We start from the raw sequence: 17,245 nt of genomic DNA on the forward strand, positions 1-17,245 counted from the left end.
CATATTGGGGATTGAATCTTATCATTTATTGTATATACATGATAAACGTCTAAAACAACTACTTTGTAAAAGAAAAAGAAGAAGTGGTGAATAATAAAACACTGACTAACATGAACATCAAATCATCATCCTTTAACACATCTCCTCACGTTTCCTCCTCGACTCAGCACCCTAAGCCTTCACTCCTTCATATCAGCTTAGTATGCCTTTCCACTCTCAACAATCTCGGTAAGATTGGTGTTTCCAGTCTTAAGGAGTGTCTTCTCCTTGGGCAGGGCCGCAATGACGTCGCTGGAAATGTTCAAGTGGTCGATGATGGTCTGCTCAGGAGTTAGAGCAAGCCACTGAGCAACAGAAATATCAGAGAACTTGGAGGCCTGGAGCACTTCCAAGAAAATCAGGTCCTCAGTGCCAGTGTTCTCGACGTAGTGCGCGTTCGCAACAGGGATGTAGCCGACATCGCCAGCAGTGAAATCAAAAGTGTTGGCGGAGCTCGGGGCAGCATAAAGAGTAGCACGGCCGGAGCCCTGGATAAAGTAATCCCACTCATCGGAAGTAGGGTGCCAGTGAATCTCTCGCATAGCGCCGGGCTGGATAGTAACAAGGGCAGCAGAAAACTTAGCAGCGACAGGGAAAGTAGTGGGGTCCAGAATCTTGACTGAGCCTCCTGGAACCTCATAAGCCTTCTGCTTAGACCAGTGGAAGGTGTAGCCGTTGGGGCCACTAAGGAATCCACCGGGGGCTGTTGTGTTCTGCTTGCTGATATCCTTAGGCTGAGGGGTACCATTGAAAATGTAGAGCTGGTTAGCGGGAAGGTTCTTGAAAGCATCGACAGGGGCGCGGAAGTTCTTGGACAAGACAGAGCGAGGGGTACGAGCAAACATCTCAGAGATGAGGAAAGTTCCATTCTCGTCAAAGTCACCCTGGTCAAAGACAAGCAAGAACTCAGCACCGTTCTCGAATGCCTGGATAGAGTGAGGAACACCGGCAGGGAAGAACCAGACATCTCCCTCGCAAAGGTCGTCAGTGAAGGTCTGAGATTCGTCGTTGACGGCTGCAACACGGACACAGCCCTTCAGAATCAGGGACCATTCGCCGGCAGTGTGCCAGTGAAGCTCACGGTAAGCGTTAGGCTCGAGCTTCATGTCGACACCAGCCATATCCTTGGCGTTGGGGAGCACGGCAGTGTTTTGCTGGCGGGCCCAACCGGCTCTGCCGGAGGCTCCAGGACGGTTGTGAGAAAGACCAAGAGGCCAAACAGCATTGGGAACGGCTCCAGAGTCTGTACCGGGGGCCGCAAACAGATCAGGGTTCAGCTTCTCGTACTCAAAAGTGCGAGGGCCAGCATCTGTGCCACCAAAGGCACCGCGGATGGGCTGTGGCTCATCAACGCCCTCGAAGTCGAGATAGACACCAAGGCTGGAGTCCGCATCTTGGCCGGGAACCTCCTTGAAATTCTTGACCTCGGCGCTTCCCTTGCTAGTGTCAGGGATGTTGGCACTACTGCCGCCTTGGAGGCCGGTGCTTCCATAAAGACTGCCAACGGGAGCTGTGACAGTAGGAACAGGAGGAGTGACACCTGCAACAGCTCCAGTGTTCTCCCCATAAGATTGGATCCTGCAGCGCGGTGTGTTAGTTGCCAACTCAAAGGTTCTTAGAGAGCGAGTTTGCCATACTGAGGAGCCGGAGCTGCTATGGCCATCATTGCGGGCACAAGGCCGGCAATGGCAGAAGAAAGCTTGGCATGCATATTGATGAAGAGTTTATAATTCTCTAAGTTGCTCCCAACTAGTCGTGTCTCTCTATCGCGTCTGCCAGATGCTGGTGATGCAAAGCGAGTGACGAACTGGATCTCGAGGGCAGCGTCCGGTGGCTTTATACCAAACGGCGCCACGGACACATCTCCATTTCTAGATCCGAGACTCGAAGTCGGTGATGTCCTCCATGGAAGAGGTCCGCATGGTTGTCACTTTCCGATGACTCGCCGAGCGATGCCGATCGAGACACGATGCTCCCCAGTAACAAGGCTAAGACGACGCAATCATGATTCCGTCGCACGGTATAGACTCATACCGCCTTCACTTTGTTCAACACTGCCGGTAATCCACTTCTAGGCACCGCTGGAGAACTCCTATCCGATGCATTCCCTGCACGTGTAACAGGGAAGCTTCGGCCCAAACTGCATCTGTACTCTGTAGCACAGTCCCAATTCCCCTCATATATTCAACCTAGGCCAACATTAATGTCTCCTGGCAAGAGTCTTGAGCAAAAGGAGGCTTTCCATTGGCTATCGCACAACTAGAGTACCCCCAAAGCCATCTCTGTTGGCGCGCTTCATGTTTTTCATACGATGAATGATCGAAAGGTTCTCTTCTATTCTTAGAACACCGTTTTAGATGCCGGAGCACGATGTCTCGAAACGGAAAGATCGAAAGGCTAGATTGGCCTGCTTGGAGCCGAGATATCCGTGATTTTGCTTGAAGCAAAGCCCGTGATGTCGCATCGTGACGTTTGTTCACATAGAAGCTTGTGGATCGCCTTGTTGAATCCTGGAAAATAGCATTGCAAGCTCGTTCCGATTATCCGTTCCATGGGCCCTGGATCTTTTATACTCAACAACAGAGAACTCCATAATTGTCAGACACTAGATGTTGTATAGCCTCTTCGCCGAGCCGCCGGGCAGAGCACCATGAGGCGTGCTTGCTGTGATCAAAGCAAAATGTAACCCCCAGGGCTACTCTATTGGTCTACAAGCGGGCCGTCCCTGTGATGATGTGCGGGGGTTAGGGCAGCCACTTTTTGCCTCCGAGGCGCTAGACTCCATGGGCTTGCTCTGTCGTGCAGTACAATTGGGTGGCCGTATGCAGTCTGTGTTACATCTTGTCTTTTCGTCAAGATATTTTCCGATGAGCTGAGCAGCATCTCAGCTTTGGATGCGGAATTATGTCGGTATTTCAGTGTCCTTGGCGTCGGTCCATACTTTGCAGAGCGAATGTTGTCTCACATATTGATACACATGTCTTCATAGAAGTACTTGTTGACCATTGTTTGAGTCCCACAACCACAAGGTTCATCGAGGCTAGTAGAGACGGAGTATGGAGTAGTAGATATCAGGTCTCCTCTCTCACCATTCTTCTCTCTCTTGAATAGGCAAGTGTCACGATAAAGGTTTTTCCTCTTTTTAAGATTACGCGAGATAATTTTTAAGATTATTTCCAAGTTGTCTCCACCCAGCAGACGCAAAGAGGTGACCGGCCAATCACTTCGAAATGCGCGTGTGATAGTGACTAGTACTCTGATCTACAAGTAGTTGGCTTTTGTTCTATTTTTAACTCCAACTGAATCCATTTGATGCTGGCGGCAATCTATTGATGAACACACAAATCAGGCAGCGCAATCAGACAGCCCAATCAGACAACGATGTGTCTCGTGGCAGCAGTGCGTAGTTGTGCAAGAATGAATAGCTTCTAGTTCCGGGGTAGCGAGTTCATGTCGCTCCACTATTAACTCGCCGGCTGGACGGAGAAAAACGGTCTCGCGGCGTCCAAGTTTGAAGTCCATCAATCAGTCACCACAACCCCGGCCAGATCGCCTTGCTGTTCCTGCGCGGCCATCCCTTGCCATCGGCTGCTACTTCTAGGGACAAGCTCCACACAAGGAAGATGCCTAGTTGAGCCTGATTGAGAATCCCAGGCCTGTTTCTAGGCCCATTATTCTCGTTAGCGATCCACTATCCTAGCTATTAACAAGATGCACGCATAGGTATGCATAACAATAGTCCTCATTCATGAGAACGATTGACCGCTCCTGTAATTTTTTATCTTGCTGGCTGAATATATGTCATTAATTGACTAATCTTTTCCGCGCTGCGTCTTTAATTTCACTATTCTCCAGTATAAAACTTCAGGCTGGTCACGAAACTTGAGCCCGCCTGTTACTTCGTTTAGAGGAATATTTTTGAGACGAAGTATATATGAAACTAAAACTTTTTGAAAAGCTTTGAAGATTACTGGCAAGCTACACAGCCTCGTTGTGGTTACTTCAGACCTTGTCCTTGATTTCAAATCCGAGCAGTTCCGAGGGTTAAAATCTGATCAGTTGTTAGTATTCTTCTAAATCTTTGAACTTCTCCATATATCTCTCGTTGCATGCCAAAAGTTTCCTTGGTGGGACAAATATTGAACAAATACAATACATCATGGAAAAAACACCTCTTATACCTATACTGTTAACTGGTCGTCATCGAAAGCCGCTGGGTATGCATACCCATCCCGAACAATCCAGCCTATGCATAGTTCAGGTCTTAATCTCAAGTGATATTTTAAGCTCCAGTACTATCTAAAAGGTTTTGGGAAACAATTTACCAAACTGAAGACTCACTGGTTGCATATTCTCGACTCATACGGACTCCGTTCAGCTTCAAATCAGCTGACACCCGTGTATAATTTTTCTTACCTAATGATGATATGCATTCAGTGCAATCCGGTCAGTGGATTTCATAGCTCTGCTAGTCTGTTATAAAACATGGAATCATCCATGCATTGTACCGGAATCTATTGGACTTGAATTACAAAGCGGCTGCTGACGACTTGTGGGTAATTTTGAGCTGGTCAAGCCCCTGACGGCAGCTGTCATGTAACTGTAAGATCTAGCAGCCCTACTCCATGTCTCGGAGATTAGGTGGCCCTGAGTAGTTTTGTAGTCGTACCATACAATATACATCTCAAAAAAAGGTCGGCCGATGTAACACCAATATCTGATATCTATTGATGTAAAAGAGTACGTTTGTTGAACCTATCTACGCCTGATCAGCTCTTGACAAGAGAAACAAATAAAAGAATACTTTACAAGAACATAATATGTATACAAATCACTTACTCAAATGTACTCTTAAATATACGTTGCACATGCGTGGATATACCGATCGCCGCACAGCCAATATATAACACATCTATAAACACATACACACACATGAGATTGCCATTCTTCGCTTTGATCTGTGCTGCAGTCGTACTTAGATATCGCAAACCTGTACTTATAATGAATAACCAAATCTGTCATCTGCATTCGGTCAGTTCTTCGTATAGGGGATATAGGTGGAGATATGGCGAGAATTACAACTAAATCGTCACATGTTTATGAAATTTTACGTGTGATCGTTCAGCTATAGCTTCAATGAGTAGAAATTGTTTTCTTTTCTTTATTGTTGAGCAAAGATACCCTAGTGAAGTCTGAATCTATGCATCGCACGGGTTTTACTATTCACAAGCTCTGCCTCTTTGTCATTTGATTTGAAAACTAAGACTGATCAATGTAACAGCCTACTATCGTCCTTCTCTCGAGCGCGACCACCCCGATCTCGTTTAGGAACCGTTGATGACGCATATCATGTATACTGATCAGATTGCCTGTAGTGCCCCCGCCCCAAATCTACCAAAATCTACCAAAAGCATAAGAAGAAAAGGTTATAGCTTTGATGCGAAATCTCATGGGTTATGAGTATCATTCTATACACACGAAAGTTGCAGGGTATAACAGAGATAGAAGAGAAGGGAGCCAAACCAGTCGTTACACAATTAAGACTCTGTGTTGAGTCATAACGCCGCTATGCAATCGTCGTTGACACATTAACATGACAAATGAACGCACAATTAAATGATGAAAATTTCGTAGCAATTACAATAATGATTGTGATTATACTAGCCAACGCCAATTAGAAAGTAGAGAATCATTCCGTCTTCAGCCTTCATTGTCCCACATTTTTACTCAGCTCGGCAACTCTACTTATTGAGGAGTGTTCTCTACGAGATGCAGTCATCCATTCATATGCCTCTGCTAGCACAGCAAATGAAGCTTTCAAGAATCCAAACTAAGCACCAAATTCTTATTATGTTTATGTATATGTTTGTATACTATGTACAGGATCAACTACGCTGCTTTCTGCAACTATTGGTTTTTGGTAGTGTCCCAAATAACGTTGCCAGAGCCATCCTTGACCTGGATCCAAGGAGCCTGGTTAAGGACTACCAGGGATTTTCCAGAGCCTGAAGTGTTGGTGCTCCACTGCTGGACGCCGTTGAAGAAAGATGCAAAGTTACCGTCGGAGCCAAACTTCAGTTGGCATCCGGACGGGCTACCGCAGTTTCCACCGTTAGGCAAAGTGTGGCCTGATGCCCAAACAGGGCTGCCTGCCTGAAGAACCACTAAGTTGTTGTCGCCCTGGTACTGAGCAATGACATTGTGAAGAGTAGCGAATGGGCCAGAGTCGGAAACAACAGTCAGCTGTCCGGGCTGGAACGTGACCGAGTTTGGCAGCGGCAAGCTCGAGCACAAGAAGTTGGTCGCGTTACCAGGAGTGGCAACGAAACCAGACTGGAAGTTCTGAGATCCAGAGATTCCAGCAGGGTAGTAGATGAGGTTTGCGTTGGAGTTGAAAACGCTCTGAATAGCTTGGCTGCATTGAGAGGCATCAGCAAAGCTGGACTTGGGAGATGTCACGCCCGACACAGTGTTTCCCGTGACCTAAAGACATGTCAGTGGTGGTCGTAGATAGATATTGCACGTAAATCACATACCGTAATGCCGTTGGTCCATCCGTTGACGGCAATGGGGAAGCTGACTTGTCCGCTGATGGTGTTGCCGGTGATGGTGACTGGTCCAGACAGCGCTGATGGGTCGTTGAAAGACCAGACGTTGGCGCCAACGCCAATACCGATGTTGAACAACTTATCGCCTATGATGTTATTGTTGGTAACAGTAACGCCGGCGTAGCTACCATCGTATTCATCATCGACAAGGTTGATGGCACCAAATCCTAGGTACTGTGAAGATGATTTGACAGTGTTGCCGGTGACGGTGCTGCCAGGAGAACCAAAGACGACAATACCACCGTCTGTGCTGCCCGTGATCTAGCGTCGATATGTTAGAGGCTCCTATTCTCACAAATTCTTTAAAAGGTTCTGAGTATGGTCACTTACAGTGTTTCCCTGCACTAGAGAGGCAGTGCAGTCCAGGGAGATGCCATCGGCCCATAGGCCATCACCACTGGCCGGATCGGTACCAGATTGACCGCAAGGGCCAATGTCATTGTTGGTTAGGGTAACGTTTCTGCAAGGGTTGTTGTCCTGTCCAGAGCCAATGACATGGAGACAGCTCCAGCTGCGGGGGTTTCGCGATGCTACGTTCGAGATGACCTGGCCGCCGGAAGTGACACCACCAACGATGATGTTGGCATCGCCGCCTGAAAGGAAGCCGGCGTTCTGTCGGTTACCTTCCAGCTGGATGTTCTTGATGCGAATGTTGTTGAGATCTCTGGCAGAAATCAGAGTGCTAGCACCACTGCCGACAGCGACCTGGATGGTGGCTCTGGAGCTGTCGGTAGGGTAGCCCTGTGTGGAGAGTTCCTGGCCATCGGCGGTGAACTTGACGATATCGGTGATCTGAATCAAGGCATTGGGGCAAAGCTGAACAACGGCATTCTGGCCTCCAGACTGGAAAGCGCTGTTGATTGTGTTCTGGTCTCCCGAGGAGATGCAAGCTGCGGATGCCAGAGCCGGCAACAGCAGGCCGCCTGTGAAAACGTTCTTCATCTTGGCTTGCTAGTGCGATCTGATAACCCTGTAATAAGAAAGCAGCGGTTTATAGGCAGCGAATAAAGAAGCTGGAGGGCCTGTCAAAGCAACGAGGATCTCGAGGAACAGGACAATTCTTAGCGCTTCTCTACACTTTTTATCTATTCAGATCGGCTCTCCTATTCTTTCAGCATGGCCTATATCCTCATGTTCCGTACTATCCGCTTACTTGCTTTAATTCCGAGAGACGGCAAGTTTACGTGTTTCAGGAACTATGCCACATTGAATTGCACGGAGCAAGTATGCGAAGGTAAGCCCACCATCATCCGATGCTAAAATCGATAGGCCCGGGTCTGATGCTGTCCTAGTTGTCAGAAATAGGGCATATCCTAGCTGTGTCTTACAGCTAGGAACCGACTAGGCCCGATCAAGAAGCTCCACGCTTGCCCCTTTACTTTCAAGCTTTCAACTGACAGCCAGGGAAAGATTCTGTGAATGGCGGATTAATGGTGGACTGCTCAGGGAATAGTAAACACGATAGCCACCTACCACAAAGGTGTCCGGCGCTCACTCGCTTCGGCAGTAATCTCGGTCGTTCCCTGTAAACGCATCACAAGAAGACGCATGGTTCCCACCCTCACAAAGCATCAGACACCTACAAATATGACAACGTTGCGTAACGACAACCAGAGCAAAATCTCAGATGGAGGTAGGAACCAGGGAAACGGCCTAGCTTTAAGGCGGAATGCCGGATTGGCACCGCATGCAGGAATTATTGGGTACCCGGGGCCGGGACATTTTCAACTCGTCTGCCACTAATATCACGCTGTGCTGGCGTTGCGGCTTTAGGCTAAATGGTCACCAGATCTAGCCGGAAAATTAACATTGGAAGCCTAACTATAATCCATTAATTCAAGCTGCAACCTTCGCTCTATTCTAGAGGCACTGCCGTCCAGAGACTGCTCCAACCAACATGGAGGGGTGACAGCTGAGGCTGCGGGGAAAAGCCTTGGCCACGGCAGTCGACGAACGAGCCGCCGGGAATCTAAACTTTAGGAGACGGGAAAATCTGGGGAAGACGATAGACGTAACGATTTAGTCGTTCGATACTGCCTTGGTGGAAGATGGCGTAATGGAGATGTGAGTGAGTTTTCCGCAGAGGGCGAGGATCGGCAACATCGAGAAAAAGAGAGGGAGGCGTTCGGAAACCGGAGATGGTCACACCCGTCGGGTCATAAGCCTTGCTCGATTAAGAAAGCGGATTTGGACTATGAAGCCATTTCTGTATGTGGCCAGAGAGCTGCGGGCGATAGTAAGCAGGCAGCATATGCAGCCGGCAGGTGTATATAACAAGTGGGAATTTGTGTTCACGAAAATACGGAATACGATTCATCGCTATAAACCAGGCGCGCAGATTGATATTCTGAGGCTCTAGGGTGCCGGGTGCATCGCTTTCAAAGTCAGCCATGGCGCGTCTACAGCTGTTACCATGGATGTTCTCCATGGCCCTTTTCCATGTTGCCCAATCTCGAACATGTTTGCCAGTGTATGAAGCGACGACAACGTACGTGGGATGCTACCACGATCCCAACTCGCCTCGTGATCTCGCGGGCCCGTTCTTGACGGTTGGAAACCTCAACTCGCCGCAGTACTGCGCCAACGTGTGCGGTGCGGCTGGTTACCAGTTTGCTGGAGTCGAGTTTGCCATGTGAGTTACTTTGAAGATTTGAAACTCGCGCCTCTTGAGCGTTTAGCCTGTGAACATTCTGAGACTGACTATTTTACTGTTGAAAGCCAATGCTTCTGTGGTCATAGCATTGAGAGCACAGCCGTAAAGGCTGATGATAGTCAATGCAGCACACCATGCCCTGCGGACTCCAGCAAGACATGCGGTGGTGGAAATATGTATGTTATGATTCCATAACCTTGAAACAGCTTGAAGTGTCAGGGAATGTTCCATTCTAACACAACTTTGCAGGATTAACATCTACTCCGTCACCAACCCCTCGGCAAACCCCCCCTTGACGCCTTCATTCCCCGACTGTACCCGTGATCCCCTGTGCAGCAATGCCATCTGTGACACCACTCTGAGCATGGCTGAGAGAGCCGCCGCCATTGTGAAGCCTATGACTCTTGATGAGAAAGTTGCCAACGTTGGCAGTTCTGCTTCCGGCAGTGCGAGACTCGGCTTGCCCGCATACCAATGGCAGAATGAAGCACTCCACGGAGTTGCTGGCAGTACCGGCGTCCAGTTCCAGTCGCCTCTTGGTGCCAACTTCAGCGCTGCAACCAGTTTCCCTATGCCTATTCTCCTCTCTGCTGCCTTTGACGATGCTCTGGTCCAAAACGTCGCCACCGCCATCAGCACAGAGGCACGTGCCTTTGCAAACTACGGATTTGCTGGACTTGACTTTTGGACGCCGAATATCAACCCATTCCGAGACCCGCGATGGGGTCGAGGCATGGAGACTCCAGGAGAAGATGCCTTCCGCATCCAAGGCTATGTCCTGGCCCTGATTAGCGGGCTTCAGGGAGGAATCAACCCTGACTTCTTCAGGATTATTGCAACCTGCAAACATTTTGCTGCCTACGACATTGAAAATGGCCGCACAGGCAACAATCTTAACCCCACTCAGCAAGATATGGCAGACTACTATCTGCCAATGTTTGAGACTTGCGTTCGTGACGCAAAGGTTGGGTCTGTCATGTGCGCGTATAACGCTGTCGATGGCATTCCGGCCTGCGCAAGCGAATATCTCCTGCAGGACGTTCTGCGAGATGGCTTTGGCTTTACCGAAGACTTCAACTACGTCGTCTCCGACTGTGATGCTGTTGATAACGTCTTTGATCCTCACCACTACGCCAGCAACCTGACTGAAGCTGCTGCCTTGAGTCTTAATGCTGGTACTGATCTCGACTGCGGTTCCTCCTACAACGTCTTGAACGCCTCTGTAGAGGCCGCCTTGACATCAGAAGCTGCGCTCAACCAATCTTTGGTCCGTTTGTATTCGGCGCTTATCAAAGTCGGATATTTCGATCAGCCATCTGAATACAAGTCGCTGAGCTGGGCAAATGTCAACACCACTCAGAACCAAGCACTTGCTCACGATGCTGCTACTGGAGGAATGACATTGTTGAAGAACGACGGGACTCTTCCCCTTTCTCGCACCCTCTCCAACGTCGCTATCATTGGTCCATGGGTTAACGCCACTACCCAGATGCAGGGCAACTATGCCGGCACGGCACCATTCCTGGTAAACCCTTTGGATGTCTTCCAACAGAAATGGGGCAACGTCAAGTATGCTCAAGGAACTGCCATCAACTCTCAAGACACCAGCGGCTTCAGTGCTGCTCTCTCAGCCGCAAGCTCTTCCGATGTCATTGTATACCTTGGTGGAATTGACATCACCGTAGAGAACGAAGGCTTTGACCGTGGCTCAATCGTCTGGCCTGGAAACCAGCTCGATCTGATCTCTCAATTGGCAAACCTGGGCAAGCCTCTGGTCATTGTCCAATTTGGAGGTGGCCAGATTGATGACAGTTCTCTGTTGAGCAACCCCAACGTCAGATCGATCCTGTGGGCCGGGTATCCCGGTCAAGATGGCGGCAATGCCGTCTTTGATGTTCTCACCGGCGCCAACCCGCCAGCTGGAAGACTTCCTATCACCCAGTACCCCGCCAGCTATATCAACAACAACAACATCCAAGACATGAACCTGCGCCCAAGCAATGGCATTCCCGGACGTACCTATGCCTGGTACACTGGCACACCAGTTCTTCCATTCGGCTACGGTCTGCACTACACCAACTTCTCCGTGTCCTTCCAGTCTATCAACACTGCTGGCACAGACGTTGCAACTATTGTCAACAACGCAGGCGCGGTCATAGATACGTCAGTATTTGCAACACTCGTCGTCAGCGTACACAACACCGGCGGCAAGGCAAATCTTGCATCCGACTATGTTGGCCTTGTGTTCCTCTCATCCACAAACGCAGGCCCGTCACCCTACCCCAATAAGCAATTGGCTGCATACGGGCGTGCCAAGAGCGTTGGTGTCGGAGCGACCCAGCAATTGACCCTGAAAATAAACCTCGGATCACTTGCTCGTGCAGATACCAATGGTGATAGATGGATTTACCCCGGCGATTACAAACTTACTCTCGATGTCAATGGACCGCAGACGTTTAATTTTACTTTGAGTGGCCAGGCTACAAAGATTAGCACTTTGCCAAGGCAGTCTTAGAGTAGAAAGATAGGATGAACTGTATATAGTATCAATTGACGACTGGTGTGATATGAAATGATCCTTGTGCGTTGTGTACCCCCGTCGCAGTTGTAGCTATTTTGGCAATTTTCGCCAGTGCTCTTATCAATCGTAAAGATGCGTAGTCCAAGTCCAGTATAAACCTGTAGCCAACAGCGGGAGTAACAGCGGCTATAGGGTTACAGCCATAACCGGCAAGTCTTTAACTAATTTGTATACAATAAAGTCAATATGCCTGGTAAGAAGGCTAAGTAGAAAACAGGAACTTGTAGAGTATTGAAAATATTGAATTGAATAGCTAAAATAACAAATCCATTGACTAGAATAACCTTTGCATTCGCACGAAGGCATGGGAAAACCATGTAGGAAAAAACCACACCAAGGTAAGCAGCCACATCCACTTAAGATCAAAAGACACCCATATCTTCACTCGCTTCCAAAAGTATCAATCCATCCCCTCAAATTCAGCTTCCATTCAGCTTAGATAAGGCCACCCTCTCCCGGCTGGACAATTCCGTTGGTGGTGGCCGCGGCATGAGCCCTAGCAACCATGCCATAAACAGGGAAATACTTGTCGAGATAAGGAAACACTTCCGCCGCGCCAGGGACATTTCGCCAGTCCCTCATCAGATCGCAAACGATGGAGAAAAGACTGACAACTTGCACACCTGCATGTCGCATCCTATCGTTGGAAATGTCGCGGACGAATGTAGAAGAGCTACCCGATGCCTCGGCATTGGCCCAAACAGAGTATCCTTCAGAACGGAGGGACAAGGCCAGATGGGCTGTACAAACATCTGTCACAATGCCAGCCATGATAATCTGAGTCCTGTTTGTAGCTTTGACGGCATTGCGGAAATCTTCGTTGTCCCAGGCATCAACTTCGCCCTGACGCTTGATAAAGGTTGCGTTTGGATACATGTCCGTAATCTCTTTCGGCAATGGCCCATTGGGTCCTATAGATATTTTTAAGTCTTGGATCTCGTATGCAGGAAGGTTATCTTACCTTGTTCTGCCGAAGTCGTCAAGATAACTGGCAGGTCAAACAGTTGTCCAATGGCGGCGTGTCCAATGATGCTCTCTTTGTACGTGACCGGATCAAAGTCTCTAACAGCATTGTAAAGGCCGACTTGCAAATCAACGACAAGAAGAACCTTTGAATGTGTTAGCTTGAAAGATCACCATGAATAGAGGTTTCGAAAAACTTAACATACAGCCTTGTCTTTGTCAAGCCTCTCATAAGGAACCGCTATAATTCCAAGTCAATAGATGCCAGTATCAAACCAAATTTGACGTTCAAGTACGACTTACAGTTTCCCATGGCGGTTGCAGACATCGATGCGATTGCTACCGTGACGATAGAGAAGAGCTTCATTGATGAACCGGGTTGGCGATTTCCGAGCTGGTCTACAAGTAATTCAGGAAGTGAATTGTATAGTTGAGAATGGTTGTGGGTGAAGGAAGGATATATTTTGCTTGAATTCTTCTTGATATATATACTACAACCCCCTTGGCATTGAACTTGGTTCTCTACAGTCAACCAAAGAAGACTGCTCTCGAAATTTCTCGTCTAACATCTCTTCATCATTACGGAGCAATTTGTCAAACCACCATTTACCACTCCCTCGAATGAAAAATCTTGATTTGCATATCCTTGAGTTCTTTTGCCGCAGTAAGCAAATCCATCGAGTCTATCCAAGTGGCGTTACTAATGAAAGTTGCGACGTATTACCAGGGTCAGCTCGCTGGGCGTATAGAGTTGACAGGGGGGGTCCAACCTTTGTAATTTTACAGTCAGCTCTGCGCTATGGCTTGCCCAGCGCCCTATAAGGCCGTGCTGCACTCTGTAAGAAATTTTCCACCCGTTCCACCAAGAATGAAACGCTCCCCACACTGATGCTATGTTGACAAGTAGCTGACAGTGAAGAAGCACTGCCTTGATGAATGATGCGAGCCATTGATAGGCTGTAGATGATTCGCATATGCGCTTCATTATAAAGAACAATGTCATAGCCATCTCCACATACAGTTCCATTACTTCAGGCTACAAGAGGGTGGTATATGCCACTCGCAGACTTTCCACTTGAAAGGCTTATGCAAAGAGAAATTTTCAACGCTAACTTATCTCACTGTTTGTATTGTCAAGGAAATATCACATCGCACATAACAGATTGAAAAGCGAATGGACTGAAGAGACATTTGATTCTAATTGCACATATGAAGTCATCTTGTCTCGCATCCAGTATGCCATCAAAACTCATATCACATGATTGATACCGCACAATTTTGCAAACTAGAGGAATTGTACGCCTTTCAATCATTCTCAGATCCTTTTTAATCATATTTGTTGAACGAGATGAAGGATCGCACTACTGAGACTAACGTACGGCCTAGCCGACGCAGAGAAAGCGACAAGGCGTAATATACGATGATCATGGTATTCCATTGTGAGATTGCTGTGAAACTTCGATGCCGTGACAACTCAACCATATTGTTTAAGCTTACACATTATAGGTAGATTAGGTTGCTTAATCTTTCGTCAAGGCGGCTGTGGCTTTTACTTATACCGCATTAGTGGCGGCTCGGCATTCATTAGCTACATGTAGTAACTACAAGTAGACAGGTAGGGCGAATTTGCCAACAGACATGTACCTTACATTTAGGAATCGTAATTATTGCGATTACTGACGGGATAAGGATAAACCTTCAGCTGACCGACCTCTTGTCCTTGGCACTAATTATCAGATACTACCTAGTATGATGCCAAGATTGAACTCCAATTCCACGCATTATTCCCGTATCAGATGTAAACAAGGAGTAGAATTACCCTTCTGCCCTCTGGGGACCATTTTCGAGTGCACGAGGCTGTAGGAATGAGGAAGAAGGAATGGGCATTGATGTACATACGAATTCTTGCTTGTATCGTGAAGACGCCATCGGGCTAGCTAGGCTACATCAAGATCCGCAGGGATTGGTAACCGAGAGTGTTGGTGATGAACAATGTGATGATATTCAGCCCGGTTACGATTCCACTTGGCGCATCTGCAGATATTTCGTCACACCCCTTTACGATACAGCTATTATCGGTACTCATTTGAGTATACTCGCAACCGAGGCTCCAATAGGTCCACATATGTGGGCAGCAAGGATTACCAAGGATTATGTAAATGGCGAGCCAACAACCAAAGGTCTCTCCAGCCATTGGTCCGCATTATGCCGAATGAAGGAATGGTCCCACGCAATCTATATGCGAGGTTACATCCATTCATATGCGTTCGGTGTATAAGTGGCAATCGCGGGCAATGCGGATTAACAGTTCTTCGAGTTTCACACATGTGCCTCGCAATTGAGGATTCGTAAAGGCAGAGCCAACTGATACAAGGCAAGCTAATGTATGCCTTGTGCCTCCTATTACAAGGTTCCACAGCCTGGGCTCCAATGAGTCTCGCGAGAGTTGCTGGTAACGCGTGAGACGTGACGCGCTGTATAAATACACGAGCCGAGTCTCTGTAGAAATATTGTAACACACACACTTAAATATCATCATTCATTCGTAAAAGCTGCAGCTTCTGTGTCCGCCATGCGCCGTTTTCAATTGCTTTTGGGAGCTCTTGGGCTCTCAAATGTTGTCGACGCAGCTTCAACGTTGCTCTCAGGCGGCACAATCATTGCTTGGGACGACAATGAGAACTATTTACGCATAATCCAAAACGGTTCTGTGTTGGTCACGAACGATCGCATCGCCGCTGTGAATTCAAAACCGTTGCCATCAAACCTGCCATCTGGAACAACAGTCGTGGACATATCGAATCAGATCCTAAGTCCTGGATTCATTGACACCCATCGCCATGGGTGGCAAACTGTCTTCAAAACAATTGCATCAAATACATCACTTACCGAATACTTTAATCGCTACGGAGAGTACTTTTCGGCAGACAAGTTCACAGCGGACGATGTGTACATTAGCCAGCTTGCCGGCATCTACGAAGCCGTGAATGGCGGAGTGACTACAATTCTTGATCACGCCTCACACACCTGGTCAGCGAGTACATCGTACGCCGGACTCAATGCATCGGTCGATAGCGGAGCCAGAGTCTTCTGGGCATTTACTTTCCACAACATCACATCACTGAACTATACCGCCGAGGATCAGTTCCCACTCTTTCGGGAGATGGCCGAAAACAAAAAGGCGCTGCTGGGAAATTCCGCTGCTGAGATTGGCATTGCATACGACTACTGGGGATCAAATCCAGATATCAACGAAGCCCAGACTGTCGCAGATCTTGCCAAGGAGTTCAATGTCTCGGTTGTGACGACGCATTCTCTCGCTGGGCCGTGGGCATTCAGCAATCTTCCATCCCAAGTTCAGCGATTTGACCTTTTGGATGGGTCTATCCCAGTCGTCTTTTCGCACTCGAGTTTCATAACCGCAGATGATTTACAGCTTCTTCGTTCTACCAACCAGTATATCTCTATCACAGCCGAGTCGGAGATGCAGTACGGCCACGGCCATCCCCACTCATACTATGCGCAGGACCAAGCAGCACTGGGAATCGATACCCATTTTACCTATTCCTCAGATATCTTGACACAAGCCCGCATGTGGCTTCAGTCCGCACGGCACTACTTCTATAACCAAGTGTTGGAGAACTGGAATGTGCCGACATACAACCCTATGAGCGTCAACCAGGCGTTTTTGCTGGCCACACGGTCTGGAGGATTGGCTCTCCGACGCCCAGATCTTGGTGTTATCAAAGTCGGCGCCAAAGCTGACTTAGTAGTCTGGGATGCAGAGAATTCACCTTCAATGCTCGGATGGGAGGATCCTGTTGCAGCAATTATTTTGCACGCGAACATTGGAGACATTTTGCACGTACTGATTGATGGCAAGTTTGTCAAAAAGGATAAAAAGGTGGTAAATAGCGACTATCCTACTATTCGAAAGAACTTTTTGCAAGCAGCAAAGAAGATTCAGAAAATTTGGAAAGAAATTCCATATCCCACGTACGAGGGAATATTTGCAAGTGGCTATTCTTATGGCACACCACAAGCCGTCGATGTGCAAAGAGGGTCAGGCACAGGATTCGGCACTCAATTCTTATAATGCGCAAAATCGTGGAAGGAAAATGTAAAGAGCCCTGAAATGCGAATGAATGAGGCAAAAATATAATATCAGAACTAATATAAATACAACCCTGTGTTGTAAAAAATGACAATAATAACTATATGTATTTGAGAATTGGTCTGTGGAAGTGAGGTAATACGGATAAGTGACATGAGCACGCTATATGCTTTTTTCACAAACAGCATAAGGAAATAATTTGCGATAGGTAAAGCAGCCAGCAATTGAGCTATTATTTCATATAGCCGTCACGAACTAGACAACAACTGCAGTATTCGCGGTATGCG

The 17,245-nt window shown here is 47.8% G+C and overlaps 5 protein-coding genes across 5 annotated transcripts; 2 read left to right on the forward strand and 3 right to left on the reverse strand.

Moving 5' to 3' along the window:
- Window positions 1-8: 8 nt before the first annotated feature.
- Window positions 9-2,700, reverse strand: TrAtP1_005288 (uncharacterized protein). The gene is made up of 2 exons (XM_014089435.2): window positions 1,677-2,700; window positions 9-1,617 (listed from the first exon to the last, which is right to left on the reverse strand). The coding sequence occupies exons 1-2, from the start codon at window positions 1,748-1,750 to the stop codon at window positions 198-200; spliced, it is 1,494 nt and encodes a 497-aa protein (XP_013944910.2). The 5' UTR covers window positions 1,751-2,700; the 3' UTR covers window positions 9-197.
- A 3,164-nt stretch (window positions 2,701-5,864) lies between these two features.
- On the reverse strand, window positions 5,865-8,978 carry TrAtP1_005289 (uncharacterized protein). Its single transcript, XM_014089434.2, has 4 exons — window positions 8,121-8,978; window positions 6,978-8,060; window positions 6,576-6,908; window positions 5,865-6,522 (listed from the first exon to the last, which is right to left on the reverse strand). The coding sequence occupies exons 2-4, from the start codon at window positions 7,587-7,589 to the stop codon at window positions 5,947-5,949; spliced, it is 1,521 nt and encodes a 506-aa protein (XP_013944909.2). The 5' UTR covers window positions 7,590-8,060; window positions 8,121-8,978; the 3' UTR covers window positions 5,865-5,946.
- Window positions 8,979-8,984: 6 nt separating this feature from the next.
- TrAtP1_005290 (uncharacterized protein) lies at window positions 8,985-11,895 on the forward strand. Its single transcript, XM_066112648.1, has 3 exons — window positions 8,985-9,279; window positions 9,366-9,476; window positions 9,550-11,895. Exons 1-3 carry the CDS (start codon window positions 9,038-9,040, stop codon window positions 11,813-11,815), a joined length of 2,619 nt encoding a protein of 872 aa, XP_065968733.1. The 5' UTR covers window positions 8,985-9,037; the 3' UTR covers window positions 11,816-11,895.
- Window positions 11,896-12,135: 240 nt separating this feature from the next.
- TrAtP1_005291 (uncharacterized protein) lies at window positions 12,136-13,291 on the reverse strand. Its single transcript, XM_014089432.2, has 4 exons — window positions 13,148-13,291; window positions 13,051-13,085; window positions 12,843-12,990; window positions 12,136-12,792 (listed from the first exon to the last, which is right to left on the reverse strand). The coding sequence occupies exons 1-4, from the start codon at window positions 13,209-13,211 to the stop codon at window positions 12,317-12,319; spliced, it is 723 nt and encodes a 240-aa protein (XP_013944907.1). The 5' UTR covers window positions 13,212-13,291; the 3' UTR covers window positions 12,136-12,316.
- A 2,125-nt stretch (window positions 13,292-15,416) lies between these two features.
- Window positions 15,417-16,940, forward strand: TrAtP1_005292 (uncharacterized protein; the record flags this gene model as incomplete). Its single annotated transcript, XM_014088922.1, has 1 exon — window positions 15,417-16,940. One exon carries the CDS (start codon window positions 15,417-15,419, stop codon window positions 16,938-16,940), a length of 1,524 nt encoding a protein of 507 aa, XP_013944397.1.
- Between the last annotated feature and the right edge of the window lie 305 nt (window positions 16,941-17,245).

Source organism: Trichoderma atroviride, chromosome 3 (assembly GCF_020647795.1).
Source record: "Trichoderma atroviride chromosome 3, complete sequence".
Classification (NCBI taxonomy): domain Eukaryota; kingdom Fungi; phylum Ascomycota; class Sordariomycetes; order Hypocreales; family Hypocreaceae; genus Trichoderma; species Trichoderma atroviride.

What these genes read in the sequence shown, in the direction of transcription:
- TrAtP1_005288 (XM_014089435.2), bottom strand. Translation starts at nt 1,750, where the DNA reads ATGCATGCCAAGCTTTCTTCTGCCATTGCCGGCCTTGTGCCCGCAATG. An exon ending in ATAGCAGCTCCGGCTCCTCA is followed by an intron (nt 1,618 to 1,676) that starts GTATGGCAAACT and finishes ACCGCGCTGCAG; the next exon opens with GATCCAATCTTATGGGGAGA.
- TrAtP1_005289 (XM_014089434.2), bottom strand. Translation starts at nt 7,589, where the DNA reads ATGAAGAACGTTTTCACAGGCGGCCTGCTGTTGCCGGCTCTGGCATCC. An exon ending in CTCTAGTGCAGGGAAACACT is followed by an intron (nt 6,909 to 6,977) that starts GTAAGTGACCAT and finishes TATCGACGCTAG; the next exon opens with ATCACGGGCAGCACAGACGG. An exon ending in GATGGACCAACGGCATTACG is followed by an intron (nt 6,523 to 6,575) that starts GTATGTGATTTA and finishes ACATGTCTTTAG; the next exon opens with GTCACGGGAAACACTGTGTC.
- TrAtP1_005290 (XM_066112648.1), top strand. Translation starts at nt 9,038, where the DNA reads ATGGCGCGTCTACAGCTGTTACCATGGATGTTCTCCATGGCCCTTTTC. An exon ending in GCTGGAGTCGAGTTTGCCAT is followed by an intron (nt 9,280 to 9,365) that starts GTGAGTTACTTT and finishes TACTGTTGAAAG; the next exon opens with CCAATGCTTCTGTGGTCATA. An exon ending in ACATGCGGTGGTGGAAATAT is followed by an intron (nt 9,477 to 9,549) that starts GTATGTTATGAT and finishes ACAACTTTGCAG; the next exon opens with GATTAACATCTACTCCGTCA.
- TrAtP1_005291 (XM_014089432.2), bottom strand. Translation starts at nt 13,211, where the DNA reads ATGAAGCTCTTCTCTATCGTCACGGTAGCAATCGCATCGATGTCTGCA. An exon ending in TGCAACCGCCATGGGAAACT is followed by an intron (nt 13,086 to 13,147) that starts GTAAGTCGTACT and finishes TTGGAATTATAG; the next exon opens with CGGTTCCTTATGAGAGGCTT. An exon ending in GACGACTTCGGCAGAACAAG is followed by an intron (nt 12,793 to 12,842) that starts GTAAGATAACCT and finishes AAATATCTATAG; the next exon opens with GACCCAATGGGCCATTGCCG.